The sequence below is a fragment of the Vidua macroura genome, chromosome 1 (genome assembly GCF_024509145.1).
Source record: "Vidua macroura isolate BioBank_ID:100142 chromosome 1, ASM2450914v1, whole genome shotgun sequence".
NCBI classification, from domain to species: domain Eukaryota; kingdom Metazoa; phylum Chordata; class Aves; order Passeriformes; family Viduidae; genus Vidua; species Vidua macroura.
In genome coordinates, this window is record NC_071571.1 from 131,678,062 (window position 1) to 131,696,653 (window position 18,592).

Sequence of the window (18,592 nt, forward strand, 5' to 3'; positions counted from 1 at the left end):
GATCTGGTTCTAATATCCTGTTTAGTTCTTGGTCATACCCCATGCAGCACTACCAGCTGGGGACAGAGTGGCTGGACAGGGGCCAGGCAGGAAGGAACCTGGGGGTACTGACTGACAACAGGCTGAGCATGAGCCAGTGAGTGCCCAGGTGGCCAAGGCAGCCAAGGGCATCCTGGCCTGTATCAGCAGAAGTGTGGCCAACAGGACCAGGGAAGTCGTTCTTCCCCTGTACTGGGCACTGCTGAGGCCACACCTTGAGTGCTGTGTCCGGTTCTGGGCCCCTCAGTTTAGGGAGGATGTTGAGGTGCTGGAGCATGTCCAGAGAAGAATAACAAGGCTGGTAAAGGGTCTGGAGCACAAGTCCCATGATGAGTGGCTGAGGGATCTGGGGTTGTTTAGCCTGGAGAAGGGGAGGTTTGAGGGAGCCCTTATTCTCTACAGTGGCCTGAAAGGAGGGTGTAGGCAGGTAAGGCTCTGTCTCTTCTCCCAGGCAACCAGCAACAACAATATAACACAGTCTGCTGCACAGGGGGATATTTAGGTTGGACGTTAGGAAGAAGTTTTTTCCTTTCACACACAGAAGGTGTGATTGGACATTGGAATGGGCTTCTTCAGGGAGGTGGTGGAGTTACTGTCCCTGGAGGTGCCTAAGAAAAGACTGTATGTGGCATTTAGTGTCATGGTCTAGTTGACAAGGTTGAATTTGGCCATAGGTTGAACTTGGTGATCTCAAAGGTCTTTTCCAAACTAATTGGTTCTGTGATTCCATGATTCTGTGGTTCTGTGATTATTTGTGTATGTAATACTTGTTTAAGTTTTCTGTCCTCTTGTACGTTAAGGTGCTCCTTATCTTCACTGTCTGCTGGAGGAAGATGTAAAGAAAAATATTTTTCAGTGTTTTGCATAATAAAAGTTATTAGCATGCTTTTTTAAGAGAAATGTGTTGATAGGCAGATTCCTATAAATAAAGACCCTATTCTGTGAACCCAAACCTCCATCCATAAAGCCTTCTTCATCCATGAAGGGCAAAGATGAATGATGGCTTAATTATTCTTCCATTACTCTTGCATTACCTGATATACATCTGTCTCAGGTACATGAAATAATTCTGCATGGTGGTTTTCAAAACTTAGTACAAATGTTATTCTAGATTAAGTGATTATAAATATTGCTTAGAGTTCTTTCCTAATGTTTAATATTTATGATCTCTAAGGTTGCATATAAAGAAGCCTTTGCTTTGAGTTTAACTAAAAATGGGATAGGCATTTCTTAAAATTCCTTTTAGTCAAGCAGAAGGTAGTTCACCTGCATTTTATGAAGTTGCATGACAAATGCAATTGGTCTGTGTGACTACATATGGTATGGGAGATTATTTTTTAGTGGCATAAACCATCCTGCTTAGAAAAGGATGACATATGCACATGTATGTGAATGTGTGGTTCCTCTTCCTAATTTTCTTGTGTTTAGAATTTTTTTTTAATATTTCAATATGCTTGATTGAAATGCTGCATATGACCTAAAGGCATCCTATAGAGATGATCATGCTGATGCAGAAGGAAATAGAATAAGAAAGTTGTAAGGTTACATGCAAGCTGTCTTATTCCAAATTTATTTTTAGTCAATTTAGCAAATATGTATTGCTATATTTGTACTGTCCTGTACAGTTGTTTGTGGTTTCTCTGCATATTTAAAACAAGTACATATACTTACAGATACTTACAAGCATTGCTTTGCAGTGCAGTGCTTGTGTTCTTCTGGCATTTCTATAGGGTTGTTTTGTATAAATTATTAATGTCTGTGTAGATTTGGAGTTGAGAATCACATAACAGCTTTGAAAGCAATGTGGAAAATGCAATAATCATACGTCCTTGATAGCTTTAACTGCCTTTGTTACTAGCCCATCTATACAGAGTATTATAATGCTATTATTTTATAATATTACTTTAAAGAATATAGTGGTTTAAACTGAATTTCAGTAATATTTCCATTCATTGCTGAGACACATTCCATCTACTTAAAGATCAAAATAAACACAGTGGGTTTTGTTATTTTATAACTGTGTCTTATTTTAAGAACGTCTATGGCTATCAGCATGATCAGTGAAACATTCAGTAGCTGCTACAAAAACATGATAGTTTGAAAAAAACAACTGTTTTGAAGAAACTTTCACATAGAGGTACAATGTTTGTATTTATGTAATTGCTCTTGGCAACAGCTTCAGTAAATTTAAGTTGAAGTTCATCCATAAAATTAACTGACTTTCTCAATCCACTTGAACCTTGATCTGTTTTGGTGTAATGTTCTGGAGTTGGTGAAGAAGCTTTACAATTGGAGTCTGTAACTCCAAATGAGATTACACCACCTTTTTCTGATTCAGAATTTCCTGCTGTTGCAATATGTGTTGTTCCACAGAAATTAGTAGTAATTCCCTCTCAGACACTGTTGAGATTGCTCCCAGGGAACAGCATTAGTGATGTATTCTTTCACTGCTAAAGAAAAGGCATCCTATTGTGAACTTGGTTGTCTCTCAATGAGTTTACAAACTTGTTCTAAATAATTCATTTCATCCTGAAGCTCTGTTTCCCAGGAGACAAAATAGTTATTTTCTTAAAACCAATTTTTGCTTTAAGAACAAAGAAACCACATGGTGATTTTGAAGCTGAGATAGACGTCCTTTATACCACAGACAATTGGGTTTTCACTCAGAGCCTTTTCTGTTCTTTTTAAAAAATTATTATTATTTGTGGATTCCTTATTGAGTGGACTGTACTGAGTCTGCATCAGCTGGCTGCAAAGTGTGGTGGTGTTTGAGCTCTCTCCTGCATAGACAGGTTGCAGTGGGGCTGCACAACCAGGAGCGAACACAGAGCGGAATTCATTCATGCATTGCCCTCACTACCAGCAAGTGTGAACATGTGCATAGTCCTCCCATAGAAGAAAGCAAAAAGAACAGCCACAGTGAGCATTTCTCTTCTCTGCTCTCATTTTGGGAACATTTCTACCTCCAAAACTGGTATTGCTTTTCTCAGATGATCTGGTTTCAAGCTATGTTGCTATTAAGTACTTCTACTGAAGGGCAGTGTCCTTGGAAAATATGCTGTTTGCAATCTTTCCTGTTGGCCCTTTGAGGGTCATGACATTAAATCACAAAATCACAGGAATACCCCTGAGAAATTCTGAGGCTTCTACAGAGGGGCCATCCATCCAAGTTTAAGCACTTTTGAAGGAGGGGACGTTTTGGAATAAAGATTGCAGCATGTCTATTTTCTACCAAGAAAATGAGTCTGTGCTGGAAAGCAAACACATGTTAATGCTGGATAACCAGAAAAGGGAGTTGAGACGTGAGAAGGAAAGAGTAAGCTGTTCTTCACATTTTGATCACAAGCTTTTTCTGCTTCTAAGGCATGACTGTTCTGTTTCTTGTAACACACACATTTATAAAGATCTCACAGTCTATTTTCTAAATTTAAAGGGGTTTGGTACATTCTGGTTGGACCCATGGCAGTTCAATGGGTATGATTATTACTTTCTCATGGCCTTTGTTTAATACCATGGGTATTTCAGTTATGTTACCGGAGTGTGTGCTTGGTTAGATGAAAAAACATTGATGTATGATGAGTACTTGATACTTTTTATTTTGCCATGATAGTCCATTAATTTTAATAGCCAGTGAAAACATACTTAGATTTATCTGACATGAAGAAGAAAATAGAGATCTTCATGTTTGGGCTCCAAGTTACTTCCTTGCAATGCTTACTGCATACTTTACAGCCTAGACTCTTGCCCTCCAGGAGTTATAACAGGAAAAACACATTATGTTCTCATTTACGGTGCTAGACTAGTTGTCCAGTGATGAATGGTAGATAAGATGATATGCCAGGAGATCCTTATCCCTTAGGGAGAAGAAGGTGGCAGAAAGAATTAATATTTTTTACATTTTTCTGGATCCTACAGCTCTGAGACTTGTTTGATATCAGCTAACCAGAGAGTGAGAAGCATCCTTTTGTGTATGGCCAGTTCTGACCCTGGATGCTCCAGGGTCTCCTTCAGTTTTTTCTTACTCTGAATTGTCATAGGTTGAACACATCCTGCTCTTGGTTTTCTGCTGTTGCACCATTTTACCACACTGCCTGCTTGGCTCAGAGTCTTTGTCCCTCCTTGACCTTTCCCTTGTAACCATAGATCCATCAACCCTTTAGCTCAAGGCCTAGCTGGGGAACTGTCACACTGGTGGTATTTGTCTGATGCTACTTGTCAATATTTGAAGGGTTCAGATCTGCAAGTAGATGTTTCTGGAGATGCCCATACTGTAGTCATAAAATTTTCTTTGCAGAAAACCCATCTGGGACTTGCTACCATGTTTTAAAATATCCTTATGATTAATGAACTATAAAATATCTTGTCATTGTAGCACATAGGGGATCCTGTAATAAATTAGCACATAGGGGATCCTGTAATAAATTAGAGGTCCTCTGTGACAAGTACCATAGATATATAATAAAACAAAAACCTCTGGGAGTGCTTCAGTCTAAGTTAATATTTTTTCCTTATGCACCCAAAAATAGGATTAATCAAATTTATGCCTAAGGGCTTAAACAGATGGAATATGAAAGAAAATGTCACCAGTCAGCAGTGTAGTAGTCCTGCATCTCTGGAAAGTATGCACTTTCATAATGTATGAGATAAGACCTTTCATTTAAACATTTCTCACAGCTTATCTAGTTTCACTTAGACAGTGGTTTAAAGTAGTAGAATCCCAGATTAATATTCAGCAACTAGAGAACAATTTTTAATTTTATTTGAAATATTTCTTTTCTCCCGTTCTAAACTAAAATGCCAACTTTGTGACAAAATCATTTAAATGCTTAAATGCTAAACAGAATTTTCTGATTCAATGTTTTCATGCAGATATGTTTTCTCATAACTGCTTTTCCAGGTTGTATTGGTCAGTGGACATCTGGACAGCTGGGACGTTGGGCAGGGAGCTATGGATGATGGTGGTGGAGCATTTATATCATGGGAAGCATTATCACTCATTAAGGATCTGGGTAAGTCTTTAATTTTAAAATATTTTTAATGCATTACATTTCCAGGACATTTTGTATGATGTCTAAACTGGATTTTCTATTTTATCCATGTCCCTGAGCACAGATATTAATTTTGTCACTATATCCCTCAAATCTAGTTTGAAACAGACTTTTTAGATTGTTGAGTTGATATCCAAGGATGCTTTTCCTCCTTCATCAAATGGAATCTATTTTTCCTCCTTATTCCCTTTTTCCACAAATGTAACCTGTGGTCAAGAGGAATGCCCAGCGTATTCATTAGAAATTAAAATCAGCTGCTGCTCCTGCCCTGGCAGCCTTTAAACAATAAAATATCTTTCCCTGCTTACCAGTGAAAGGATTTGTGCACTTGAACAATCTCAGTCTTTCTTGAAGAGCTCTTTTAGACAAGCTCTGTCATGTGATTAGCTGCTTGCATACTGCAGTCATGAACATTAGACATCCCTGTGAGTTCCTATTCCTTTATTTTGCATTGTTTGAACCTCTAATCTCTCAATTTCCCAGTTTTGGAATGATTGGATTATCAATCTGTAGCTAAAACAAAGTGTGTCTGTTTAAATTTTTGGTCTTTTAAAAGCAAACTAATTAGGATTCTTCTACTAAGAATACAAGTGTACTCCTTCTTGTAGTGTTTTTTAATTTTTTTTTTTTTTTATGCTTGGAAGAATTGGCTGTGTTTCCTCCACGTTCAAGGAAAAGAAAGTTATTCTGTTGTGTTTGGTACTCTATTCCATTCAAAATAAACTGTTGTGTGTTTCTTAAGGGCAAGTTAATGGTGGCATTGTATAATTTTTATTCACTGGGTTTCCCTTCATGCATGACTGAAATGCATCACTTTCTTCTTGTTTAAATATTTGATTTCCTCTGGTAGTAGCCTATGTGTTTGCTGTGCAACCTGTGGTGACATGCTGTTCTCTCAGCTGGGAAGTGCTGGAGCCTTTGCTGATGCCCTCTGTTCTGGGCAGCTGTTGTGTTATGCTCTTCTCTTTGTACCAGTGTTCTGCAGGAGCACAAGGCTGGGAGAGGGCTTCTGGGTCTTCATAGCTGTAGGTAACCAAGGGGCATTCCATAGTAGATTGGTTAATGCAGATTTAATATCTTAAGCATTTAAAATCTGACATAAAAAAAGAAAGAAAAGGAAAAAAAAAAGGTCAGCAAAATAAAAAGATGTGAAGATTGTATGAGAAACAAATTAATGACTTTTATTTAAAATCAGTTCCATAGATTGTGTTTTGAATGAACATTGTGTTTTGCACTGTGGAGACTTACTTTGATGTTATTTTGGACCCTGATAAATTTAGTCTCACACTAGTCCACCAAATACATTTGAAATGGAGATAAGACAACTCAGTTGACTCTATGCATGTGTAGAAATTTTTTACTGTGTCCAGGGAGTCTTAAAGCCATGGTGCATTGTGTAGCCATAAAACTATGTCAGTATTTACGAGAGTATAACTGGTCTTACAGCTGTGGTGATATGATCCTCAAGCTGAAATGAGCATTCTGAAATATGATTTCTAGAATATTAACTTATATTGTGTAGTAAGAAATAACTCCACTACCTCTACCATGGTCCTTTGTGTTAATGAAAGCAAAATACTATTACACTATTAAAGCAGGGTTTTCAGTGATGGTCTAATAGAATTTCATCATGATATCACTGTGACCCTTGGACATGGCTTATGGACAAGACACAAATTATGCCTGTTAATTTGGATTCTGAAAATTTCATGTAATACTTGAAGAATATTATAGTTTAAATGCAATTCCAGACTTTGAACATAGCCTCCTCCCAAAACCATTTAATAGCTATTGGCTTAGGACCAAATACATGAAATTAATTGAAAAATCATTAAAATTATGGTTTAAGATGGTCTGATTTTATTTAAGCAGTACCATGTTTTGTTGTCTTGCCTCCAGTAAATTTTTTAATAGTTCTTGCTTTTATTTCTAAGTAAATCAGCTACTTAATGTATTGGCCTTTATACTTGCTCATATTTCCAGAATATTCAGTGTTAGCTTTTATTTTTTTTAATTGAGGTGGCAATTTCTGTGCCATATTGGTATATTTTTTTCTTTTAGTTTTGTTTTGGTTTTGGGTTTTCTAGATTTTCAGACATCATAATAATTACGCGCTCCCTACAAGGACATATACCAGTCCACTGCAATCTGGACTTAGTCTTCAAGACTTCAAATATTTGGTAGCATTTTTTTTTTCATTTCCATTTTGACTTCATATGAATTTTGTTTCTTTTTGAGGGAAAGGCAACTACATGAAAGTCAGACTGAATTGAAACTGTTTTGCATTATATTAGCAGAGAGTGGAATGAAAGTATTTTATTGACGTAAAATCCCATGTATACATTTCAGAAGAGTAGTACCTTAAAAGTACAGGGCCGATTGTGATCTGCTGTAGTTTTTGAACACTGTTTAAAGTTATAACCATTCAGTTAACTCTGGAAAGTAGAAGAGCTAACAAGTGGAACGTTTCAGTCTGTCTGAATACTTTGCATCTAACAGCTGTAATAGCTCTCTGCTCGTCTTCCACAGTGGGGTGATGGGAAGGGGGTACCTGCTGGTGGTGCCATTCCCTCTCATTCTTCTTCAGGGAGGAAGCACAGGCAACAAATTCAGAGCAAATTTCAACTTCTACATGGCTACATTTCAACAAGGTGAATCTTGCTATGTTTCCTGTGCAGTTGCAACTTCACTCTCAAAACATCCCCTTCAGCAGCGTATAATTAAACGTCAGTACCAGCCTGTGCACCTGTTGGTGCCCATGCTGGCTGTAGACACGTCCTGACCAAAGTAAAAAGAAGCATTTTCCTTAGTGCATCCATATCAAGTGCTCTGTATCAGCTAAACTCTCATGGCTGCTTGTTTTGCTGGTAGCTAATCTCAGAAAAAATCACTAACTAATGGTCATATTGACTATTGGTGTTTAAAGGGGTCTTTTCTCACCCTTAATAATGAAGTTTAATGAAGCACAAAGGAAAGAAAAGCATGAATTAAATTCTTGAAGCTTACATATGCCACTGATAGGCAAAATCTGTGGCAAGCTGCTTCATGGCTGATGTGCTTAAAAGAGGAAGAACTGGAAAGGTTTCCACAGAAATTGTTTTTGTGAAGAAACATGAACATTTTAGCTAGTTATTACTCCTTATTCCGTTTACTGGGAATAAAGACATTTTTGGAGTTGCTGAGGCAGTTTGTGAACTGGTCTGAACTGGTAAACTCCCTTTCCTTCAGGGAAGCCAAGGCTGTTGTGATTAGCTGAGGATTTCTGATGCTTAAGAAATTCCCCTTCTACACTTGCAGGCAGAGTTTCCGTGGCAGTAAACTTGTGCAATGTGCAGTTTGTCTTCTGCGATGTCTGGCAGCAGCAGCTGCCCTGCCCAGCCCTCTGCAGGCTTCAATCTTTTGATCTATTTTAACTAATTTTGATGGAGGCATAAAAATATTTAGAAAAGGAAGTTCTGATATACTCTTCAAATGAGTGACTGAGGAGAGATGGGCAAGTGCATTTATGTCCCACCTGAGGAGAGGCAGGAAGAAGGCATTTTTATTGCTTTCTTAAAGATGGCAAACACCTGGTTACCAGAGCACATGTAGCACTGTGGTAATCACCAGTCTCTTTCCTTTTAATTTGTCTGCAAACTCTGTGTGATAGATTGCAAATATCTCCATGGCAGTATTGAGAGCATTATTTGGGGTAATTAGGAGATGATGGGAAGACACTGGAGGTGTTTAGAGAGGAAAGGCTAACAGGTTCCCATCAGTAAGCTGAGAGAATCCATGGGGTGTTGCATAAGGTGCAGTGTAGTGTGATGAGGGCCTTTGGAAGCTGTAGGAGAGACAGCACTCAAGCAAATTGCAGTTTTCTAGTTTTACAGAACAGCTGTGTTGCTAATTACAGCCTAGAAATCTCAAACCCAACTTGTTTTCAGGTTCCATTTATAATTCTAAACTTTTGTTAGTTTGTTAGTTTATGTGCAGAAAAGAGCATCTCTGGAGCTGGCCAATGTCATTTGCCTCAGCATTTTCGTGTTGGTCCGATTAGTGCCAAAATGCTGTCGTTTGAAACACAGCTTCTCGTGTCCGTCTCTCACACAAGGTTTACAAAAGAAGCTGCTTTTCCGGGTGACATAAAAGACTAAATAATCAGCTACACATAGAACATCACCATATAATCCCACAAAATTTATTTTGCTGCCATATTTTGTCTTTGGTTGGACAGTTTGCAGAACTTGATCTTGCTTTGGATGTTGGTTGTCAGTTTCTGTGAAGGAGATATTTGTCCTCCTTTCCCAACATTTCAAGTCTGCAGCTCTTCTTGCTAAGGAGTTATGCTTCTGTACAGGGTATTTGAGCAAGAAGCAGCTAGTATGTATCCAGTGGTTTCAGAGCTTTTTCTGGTGCTGCCCCTTTGCTCCTAATCCAGCTGTGCTCCCACATTGCTTGGCTGAGGGGCATTTCCCAGCTGAGGCTGCAGGTGTTCTGCCTTCCTCCAGCCCTGCCAAAGCCACCTCTAGTGCTGGAAATGTGGGCCTTCCATCCCTAAGGGAAGCTTGAAGGAACTGAATAATGACAATAATAGAGAAAGATCTATAGAAGCTGGTTGTATGGCAGTGTCAGGTTTCCAAATATAGTATTTTAAGTCTCCTAACAGCAGTAGGGAGCCTACTGGTGTTAGAAATCCAGTTGATTTTGGTAGATGAATTTCAGTGCTTTCTTCTCAAAAACTTGAAAAATTATAATTGTTATGTCTTTTTTTTTTTTTTTTCATTTAAACATCTGGAATCAATTTTTTTCCCGTTGAGAATAGAAACTGATCAGTATGTTACTTGACACTACAGTCTAGTTTATTTTCAGAGTCCCATCTCTGCTAGCACAGGAGGAATCAAACAGTGAACAGGTTCTCTGTTCACATCCCAGGTTTCTTTCAGCAACATTTACCCACAAGCTCTCTTTCCTTGTTCAAGAAATGTGTTTTCTACCCTTTCCTGACTGTGTTTGGGTCTCTCTTGCTTCATTGCTAGCCAGCTCTTGGTGCCCTGCCAAGCCCAGAGGTGCATACCTGTCCACGAGCTACTGCTCAATCTGGAGACATCTTCAGAAGTCAATGGCTGAGCTGTGAATTTGTCAAATGACAACCTTTTTCTCTTCAATTACTTTAACTGCAGCCAATGCAAGGAGTTGCCAGTGAATGCTATCTGCCCTGCTTCCACCGAAGTAGTCGGTGCAGACTCCAGGAAAGGCTACACTCCAAAGACCACCACAGTGGTGGGCTGTGATGCAGAGTGCACAGTTCCCTGCTCGTGCTGTTGTGTTGTGCATTGAGCCCATGGTCAGTCATGTCTGGATGCTGCCTCAGACCAGGAAGTGTCTGCTTGGAAGGTGCCTCAAAGTGCTTCTGAGTGTCCTGTTCTTCCATGTAAGAAAACACTTGCTGTGGGGAGCTGCCAGAGCCAGGGAATACCAGCAGTCAAGTAGATGAACAGGGAACATTTTGCTCTTTCACAGCCAGGGTAGGATGGTGATAGAGCTAGATAGCTGCTAGAGTAGCTTGATGAAGGAAGAATGATTGTTGACAAAATCTAATCCCAGTCATCACACCTTTTACACAGCTTTCCTGCATTCCTAGACGGTGATGAAACATGAAAAAGGGAGAAATGTATGGTGATAGATGATAGGTGCCATTTCTCTTCTTTGCCTACTTGCCAGCATTAAGCTGAACTGGGGCTTCATAAATCAGATTTCCTATAGACATGGATCTGGCACGACCAAATTACTGCTTTATAGGAAAAAGATACAGAAAACTACAGAAATGTTTTTAAAACAATGCATGTAAAAATTTTAAGGTACTGAGTTATTATTACTCATAAGGAGTTGATTAGACAGTCTTCCCCCCTTAAAACTTATTTTAAATTGAAATTGTAAGGTTCTCATCTGAATTATACCCATGACTAATGCAACTGGAAAACCATTAGACAGATTTTTGTACAGTTCTCTGTAGTCTTTGTGTGAAGTTACATTTCTTCAGTCCAAATTCACTGGCTAATATAGGAGGACTAAAGATATGTTTTATTAAAAATATGATTACCAGAGTAATTCCTTTTCTGCCAGTTCAATTGAAGTCATATAAATGCAATTTTAAGGTGCTTGCAAAATATTTTGTTAAACACTTTTCTGAATTTCTTGTGGTGGTGTAATTGTTTGCTGTCTAGGAGATATGTTGTGAAACATAATTAAATGACTACTTTTACAGTTCCTGGGTTTTTTTCTTTAATCAAATATGCCTGATATTAACTTCTTGTTCTTACATTATTTTCACTTTCCCAAGGCTGAGTGTATTATTCTGACCTTCATGTTTTCAATTCTATTAAATCTTCTTGGTATGAAATATCTGCATATGCTGTTACACTACAAATGCATTTATTCCTTCGTTTTAACATTTGGTTGAGTGCATATTTAACAATACTTAAATCTTCAATTTTCATACTGTGTTCACCTAGCAGAGAGGCAAGTGCAAACATAAAAGGTTGCTAATCTGGTGGTAAATTTAGATATACAGCCCTCCATAGCAATTTTGCTCTCTGTCTTGTAGACTGCTGCTTCTATGCAAGCTTTAATTTACCCAGAAAATTCAAGAAAAAATCTGAGCTTTGATTATCTATAAAAATCTTAGAAACCTGACAGTGCTAGCTGTTGTGTGTTACTGGTTTTGTTTTTCAAGCCTCTAACATGGTTGACATGGTGAAGTGCTGAACTCCTTCCCAAATGAAGTACGGGGCATCTTGTCCTTACTGTCCTTTTTTTTTAAGGTATAAGTTTTCAGTATGGAGACAGAAGTGTGTCTGCTTCATTTTCTGACTCATCAGCTCTCAGAATAGCCTAACAGATTTGTTTTTCTAATCCAAAGAGCAGGGCAGCTGAGGCAGAATACAGACCCACCTCTCATTAAGATCAAACCATGTCTGATATTTGTAATCCCAGAGAGTGTGGGAGTGGGTCCCACATTGCCTGTTCTGCTCCACAATTTGATGAGATCACAAATACCTTTAAGGAAGAATGTGTTCCTGAAGAGGAATAAAGTGTGTTTTAAGGGTGGACAGTGTCTTCTTCCTTTTGTGGGACTTGGAGAACACATTTACAGGACCAGAGCAAGGCATGGGGTGGAGGAGTTCTCTGCTGACTCTGCGCTTGGCTTTTTTACGCAGGCAAGTTTGTGTTTACTTTTCTTCTCCTTTTTTTCTTTTTCCCGCTTTTTTTTTTGGTACATGACTTGTAATGGCTTCATGACACTACACGAAACAGTTCTTCGTTTAAAACCCCATGTGCAGACAAGCACATTTGGCAGTACTTTTCCTCTGAAGTGCCCCTCAGGTGTGCTGCCAGGTGGCAGGAGGGTGTCCACAGAGAAACCTTCTCTCTGGCACTGTTGCTGCCTGACTTGCAGCCCATAAGCACCAGGCTCTGGGCTTGGCTTCTCTCTTCTCTCCCTCGCATCCCCAGTCAAAAGGCTTAATCCATGTTATTTTTAGTTACTAGACTTGCAGATCATTCACTGATTTCCCCTCCGGTCTTGTATACCCAGCTCCTTCCTTGACATTTCCTCTTGGATATTGCATTGCTTTTTAAAAATAAATCTATCTAAAACCTCTTGCATCTCCCTTCTCCACTCTTCTGCAAATCTACCCTTCTCTCATAAGATCATCAGCCTCCCTAAAAACAGGAAAAGAAAATTGCTTGTGTAATCTCAGCATCTTGCCGCACTGCTGTTAAGGCTGCTGGTGCTCTGCAAATCAATTCTTTCCCTAGGCTGACTCACCTTGGACACTGCCTGGCCCCTGTGCCCTTTTTGAAGAATCTGTCCAAACAGCTGCTCACAGTCTGTGCCAGTGGCAGTCGTGTCCTCTCAACCCCCAAAACATATTTCTGAGCAAGCTGACAGCCCTAGGCGAGACTGAGCTGCAGTATCTGAGCTGCAGTATCCGGCTTGGCTCATCGCTCCACTTTGATTTCCCCCTCCCCAGCCCCAGACCTGACCATTTTCTGTCTTCTTCCTGCAATGCTTCATCTCTTCTGCTCCAGACCTCATCTCTCTTCACTCCAGACTTTCGATTCTCTGAGGTTTACTTGCTTTCCAGTGCTATTTTTTTGCAGTGCTTTGTCCTCAGTGCCACAAAAAGAAGCTATCAACAGACAAAAATCAAGGAGATTGCACTGCATTAGACTGGTTTAAAAAGAAAAGAAAGACAGTTTCCAAGGCTAAAAGCTATTTCCCATGTCTAATTTGAGCTTCACTAGAGAATTAGAAATATGTTATAATCAAGGTTTAAGTAGTACTAAAAGGATTTTTTTTCAGCTGTTTTCTGCCTTGTTTTTGGAAGCTTTTAACTTTGAAGCTCTACAAAGAAGAACTTGAGGGTACTGATTGGTGAGACGGTGGACATGACCCGGCAATGTGCACTTATAGCCCAGAAAGCCAAATACATCCTGGGCTGCATCCAAAACAACGTGGCCAGTAGGGTGAGAGCAAGGATTCTGCCTCTCTGGTCTCCCCTTGTGAGACCCCACCTGTGCTGCATCCAGCTCTGAGGACCCAGGATAAGAAGGATGTGGACCTGCTGGGATGAGTGCAGAGGAGGGCCATGAAGATGATTACAAGAACAGAGCACCTCTCCTATGAGGAAAGGCTGAGAGAATTGCAATTGTTCAGCCTGGAGAAGAGAAGGCTTAGGGATGACCTGATTGTGGCCTTCCAGTACCTGAAGGAAGCGCACAAGAAAGATGAGGAGAGTCTATTTAGTAGAGCATGTAGTGACAGGGAAAGGGGCAATGGCTTCAAACTTAGAGAGGAGGTTTAGATTAGATATTTGGAAGGAATCCAAATTCCTTGGATGAGGTGGTAAAGGTGGTGAGGCACTGGCACAGGTTGCACAGAGAAGTTGCTATTGCCCTGTCTCTGCAAGTGTTTAAGGCCAGGCTGGATGGAGCTCTGAGAAAAACTGACCTAGTGAAATGTCCCTATGATTCTATGATTTTCTCTGTGAAATCATTATTTGTCACTCAATTAAAAAAACAATTTATTCTTAAATAAATGAGTACACGGGCACTTTTCTGCACACGTAGTGAGATCAGTTGTTTAAACTGTAGAGGACTGTGTTTTTAAGAGTGAAAGCCAAAGTCCTTCTGGTTTAGAATGGAGATTTCTTCTAGGTCTTCAGAGGAAAAGTCTTCAATTAACTGTATTATTACTATCATCCTATTGATTACAGTTTATTTCTGTATGCATATTCTTTGAAATTGGGCAGGGAAACATGTTTCTAGCAGTAAGAGCTTTTTCTCTTCCTTGCCCATACTACAGGATACATAAATCAGGTATTAGCAGATTGTACCACTGTTTTTGATGATGAGTTCTTATTTTTTTTTAGCAAAATGTAGAGTACTGGTTTTATTTTTATTTTATGCTGTGGCAGAAATGGAAGTTCCAGGTATTTTATGAGAAGTGCAGGCATGATAGAAATATCTCAATTAACGACACTCAGTAAATCTCCTATGTCTAATCAGCTCCAAACTTGAAAAAGGTAGGGAGTGTAATAAGAATTTAAAGAATGTCAGCAACATCATTATGTATCTTGATGATTTTGTATAAATACTTATAAATAATTTTGTGTTTTAAAGAAATTCCAAGCCACAGGGTAAAAATGCAGAAAAGGCCATAGCTTATGTATGTTCAGTGCAGCAGAGGACAATGCTTGAGGATGATATATCTGTATATACCTCTCCCTAGTAACTCCTAAAGCAAATACATTAGTGACTTAGGGTGTATTAGAAGTAAGAGAATATAGAGAATAGTTTGGCTTGAAAAAAATCATTAAAGGTAATTTAGTCCAACCCCCAGTAATGAGCAGGAACTGCTTCAACTTGATCAGGTTGCTAAGAGCCCTGTTGTATCTGACCTTGAATTTCTCCAGGCATGGGGCATCTACAATTTCTCTGGGCAACCTGTGACGCAGTTTCACTGTCCTCACTGTAGAAAATGTATCTTCCTTAGATCTAATTGAATCTACCCTCCTTTAGTTTAAAACCATTGTTCCTTGTCCTTATTGCCACAGGCCCTGCTAAAAAGTCTGTCCCCATTTCCTGTTGATTCCTTTCAGTTACTGGAAGGCTCCTCTAAGGTCTCCGTGGAGCCTTCTCTAGTCTCAGCCTTTCCTCATAGGAGAGAAGTTCCATCCATCTGATCATCTTTGTGACCCTCCCCTGGACCCGCTTAAACATGCCCATGTCTTCTCTGGGCTGAGGACTTCAGAGCTGGTTGCAGTACTCCAGGTGAGGTCTCACCAGGGCAAGTAGAGGGGCAGAATCACCTCCCTCAATTGGCAGTGCAGTTTATTCTACTTTATGCTCAGATCAAGGCTTTTCTAGGCCATTTATGCAGGGTCTTGGGAATGCATCACTTCCTTGTTTTGCTTTGCTTGTGTGTACAGCTTTTGCTTTCCCTATTATATTGTCTTTATCTCAATACACGAGTTTTTTAGCTCTTATCCTCCTGATTTTCTCCTTGTCCCATTGGTGGGGGAGTGAGCAAGCAGCTGTGAGGGGTGAGCTGAGGTTGACCCCTGTTAATCTACTCACATCCATTTGCAGTTTGCTTGTATGCCTCATATAAGTTGAACACCTATTTGATTTGCTTGTGTGTGATCCCAGTGCCTTGATTTGCAGGGAAAATTTCTATTTTTACAAAGGTGGAATGCTTTTTATGTTTTTGTAAGCTGGTCAGTCTTGAAATGACATTGAAGAAGCCTGTTAACCATCTACACACTGTCTTCTTAGAAAATATTTTATCTTTGTGATCCTCCCCATCAGTAAGGATTTATGTTTATAAAGTAGGAAAATAGTTACTGAAGGAAATTTTGCAGTTATAGTACTGATCTCAATTTTGATTCTAAAAAGATGATTCAAGTTCTCCTTCCTGACTTGTGGGCTATATTGAGAATGAAGTGGGTTGGTTTTTTTTTGGTGGTGGTTTTTTTGGGTTTTTTTTGGGGGGGGGTGTTTTTGGTGTTTTTTGTTTGTTTGGTTGGTTTGGTTTGTTTTGGTTTTTTTTGTTTTTTTTTTTTTGTTTTTTGCTTTACATGTGACAGGCCATTATAATTTGTCTCTGCATGTACAAAATGTTACATTTCAGTTTTGCTGTGTGGGAATGTCTCAATTCTGTCAAGCATGAGCAAGACATGTAGGACATAAAATTCAGGTGTTGCTGCTATCTGTGAATGTGAGCAATCTATGATGATTTAAAACAAGCAGAAAAAAGAGTAAATAAGACCTGCACATTGGTATGACAGAAGTGTTTGTGGTACCCAAGGAGAAGGAAAGGACAGCAGCCACTCCAACACTGAGAGTGTAATAGAGTAGGTGTCCTGCTGTGCTTGCTACAGATGTATCTTTAGTCACAGATCGACCATATTGATGTTTTTATTTCATTCTTTAACTTGTGATTCCACATGCCCATAGTATCTTTTATGCTTGAGATAAACCATAAGGATATAGAAACTGATCACCAAAATGCACCTTTGTGGTAAACTATGATTTTATTTCAGTCAAGGGCAAGGTAGAAGGGAGAAAAAAAAGATAATACATTTTTCTAAAATATTGGAGATTTGGAAATTCTTCTCTAGGTTTTTTTCTTCTGATAGTCTCTTTATTTTTAATTCTATGTAATAAATCATTTATTCAGATAACAAGGAAAGAGGTGCAATTTTGTTTGTGTAACAGTTTTCCTTCATTTTAAAATTGCCTACCCACCCCTCTATATGTTGCACTCATCAGAAAATATAGTCTTTTAGACCAATTGCTATTTTATGTCTTTTCAGTACATATTTAGACTGCAATCTGAAAGACTTCTGATTTTGTGAAGATGATACCTTGCTTAGGAACCAGTAGTTATTAAGAAGGAAACCAAAGTAGTTAAACTTACTTTGAAAAACTTTTGTAACTTGAATATAGTACTTCGGTTTTTTTTCTAATAAAAACATGCATTGAGAATATTCTTAGCAATTTTACTTCTGAATACTGGATTTGTTTGCTGTTCTTTGGTCAGATTAGCTCTGTTTTTAATACCAGGTAGATAAATACTTATCGCTTTCAGATTAAGATAACGAGAAAATTAAATTTTCCTCTGTAGACTTTGTATTTAAAGTAACTACCTCCATAGCTTATGTATTTTTATTTTTTAAAAGTTGCCCATTTAATTTCAGTAGAACACACAAATGAATTTGCTGACAGGAATCCATGAGCTGATACACCACGTCCCAGACTGGAAAGACCAAAGCTCAGCAGGGCTATTTTATTTCCCCAGCTTCAATGGAGAGATGCAATGATGGGCAGGGAGGGGGCCATAAGACTCTCAAATGTCTGTTCCACAAATGAGCTGAGATCATCCCAGCCCCTGGAGAGCAGGAGCTGAGGCTACAGCCCATCTGAGCCAACCATGAGGACCCTCTGATCACTGGCCCAAGTCCCCCTTAGGGCAGCAGTGGCAGACTAAAGCACCTTGATTTTTTCCTGGGAGGTGCCAGAAGATGCTGCTTCCCTGTCTTAAGCATTTCCTACCAAAGCTACGCTCACAGGCTTGGTGGGGTGGGCTGGAGATTGGCCTTCACTTTGCATTTTGTGATATGACAAATAAACTTCCTTTTTCCATTTAAACTGCAATGCTGCTGGAACCATACCACAGCACTGGCCTCTATGTTTTATACTAGCACTTTTTCTTTTCACAGCTCTCTCTTCTAACCAAGTTGCTGACACATTTTGGGTTATTTTGAGCTTAAATCTTTCTGACTTCAAACTGAGAGCTATTTTATTATCTCAATTTTACCTCATAAGCCATCTGACTAATTTGAAAAGTAAAGGAGGCTAATCCTTTACTGTTGTGATTTAGGAGAGCAGGGAATCCACTGGGAGGTGTGCAGTAGGTTGTCTTTAAAGTAATGAAGTTTGACAACCTTTCTGTTTACAGTCAACAGATCAACATTCAGAAAACACACCTTTAACTTGTTTGCCCTTCTTTATGAAATACTGGAAAATCCAAGCTCTTTTATTCAGATTTGGGGTATACTTTCTATATTCTGCCTTCAGTTCTGAGGATTGCTAGCATGTAGTTTCAAGAAGAAATGTTTATATCATGTTCATTGTGTCAAAAGAAAAAAATTAATGAAGGTCAAGTCTATTGGCAGTTAGGAAATAAGTTTTGGCAGTGATACTGATATTATTTCTCTTCAGCACAAAAGTGTGTGTGGTACTTTATCACTTGTGATAATCTTCTCATGTTTTTTCTTTTTTTTTTCTCTAACATAATTAGCATTCCCCTGCACAGAGAACAGTTAATACATTCTCTCAATGTATTAATTTATGAATAGAAACAACCAAATAAATAGAGGGAAGCACCTTCTATCTGATCAGTTCTGCCATGGCAAAAATGGCTTCAAAATTTATTTGAGAACTTATCTTTCTGATTG

General features: G+C 39.0%; 1 protein-coding gene across 1 annotated transcript in view; it reads left to right on the top strand.

Moving 5' to 3' along the window:
* The window catches only part of CPQ (carboxypeptidase Q), a 145,498-nt gene that overhangs the window by 86,755 nt on the left and 40,151 nt on the right, over positions 1-18,592 (top strand). Inside the window, exon 5 of the mRNA XM_053991471.1 lies at positions 4,937-5,048. Within this exon, the coding sequence (XP_053847446.1) occupies positions 4,937-5,048 (112 nt within the window). The remainder of the gene's footprint in view (positions 1-4,936; positions 5,049-18,592) is intronic.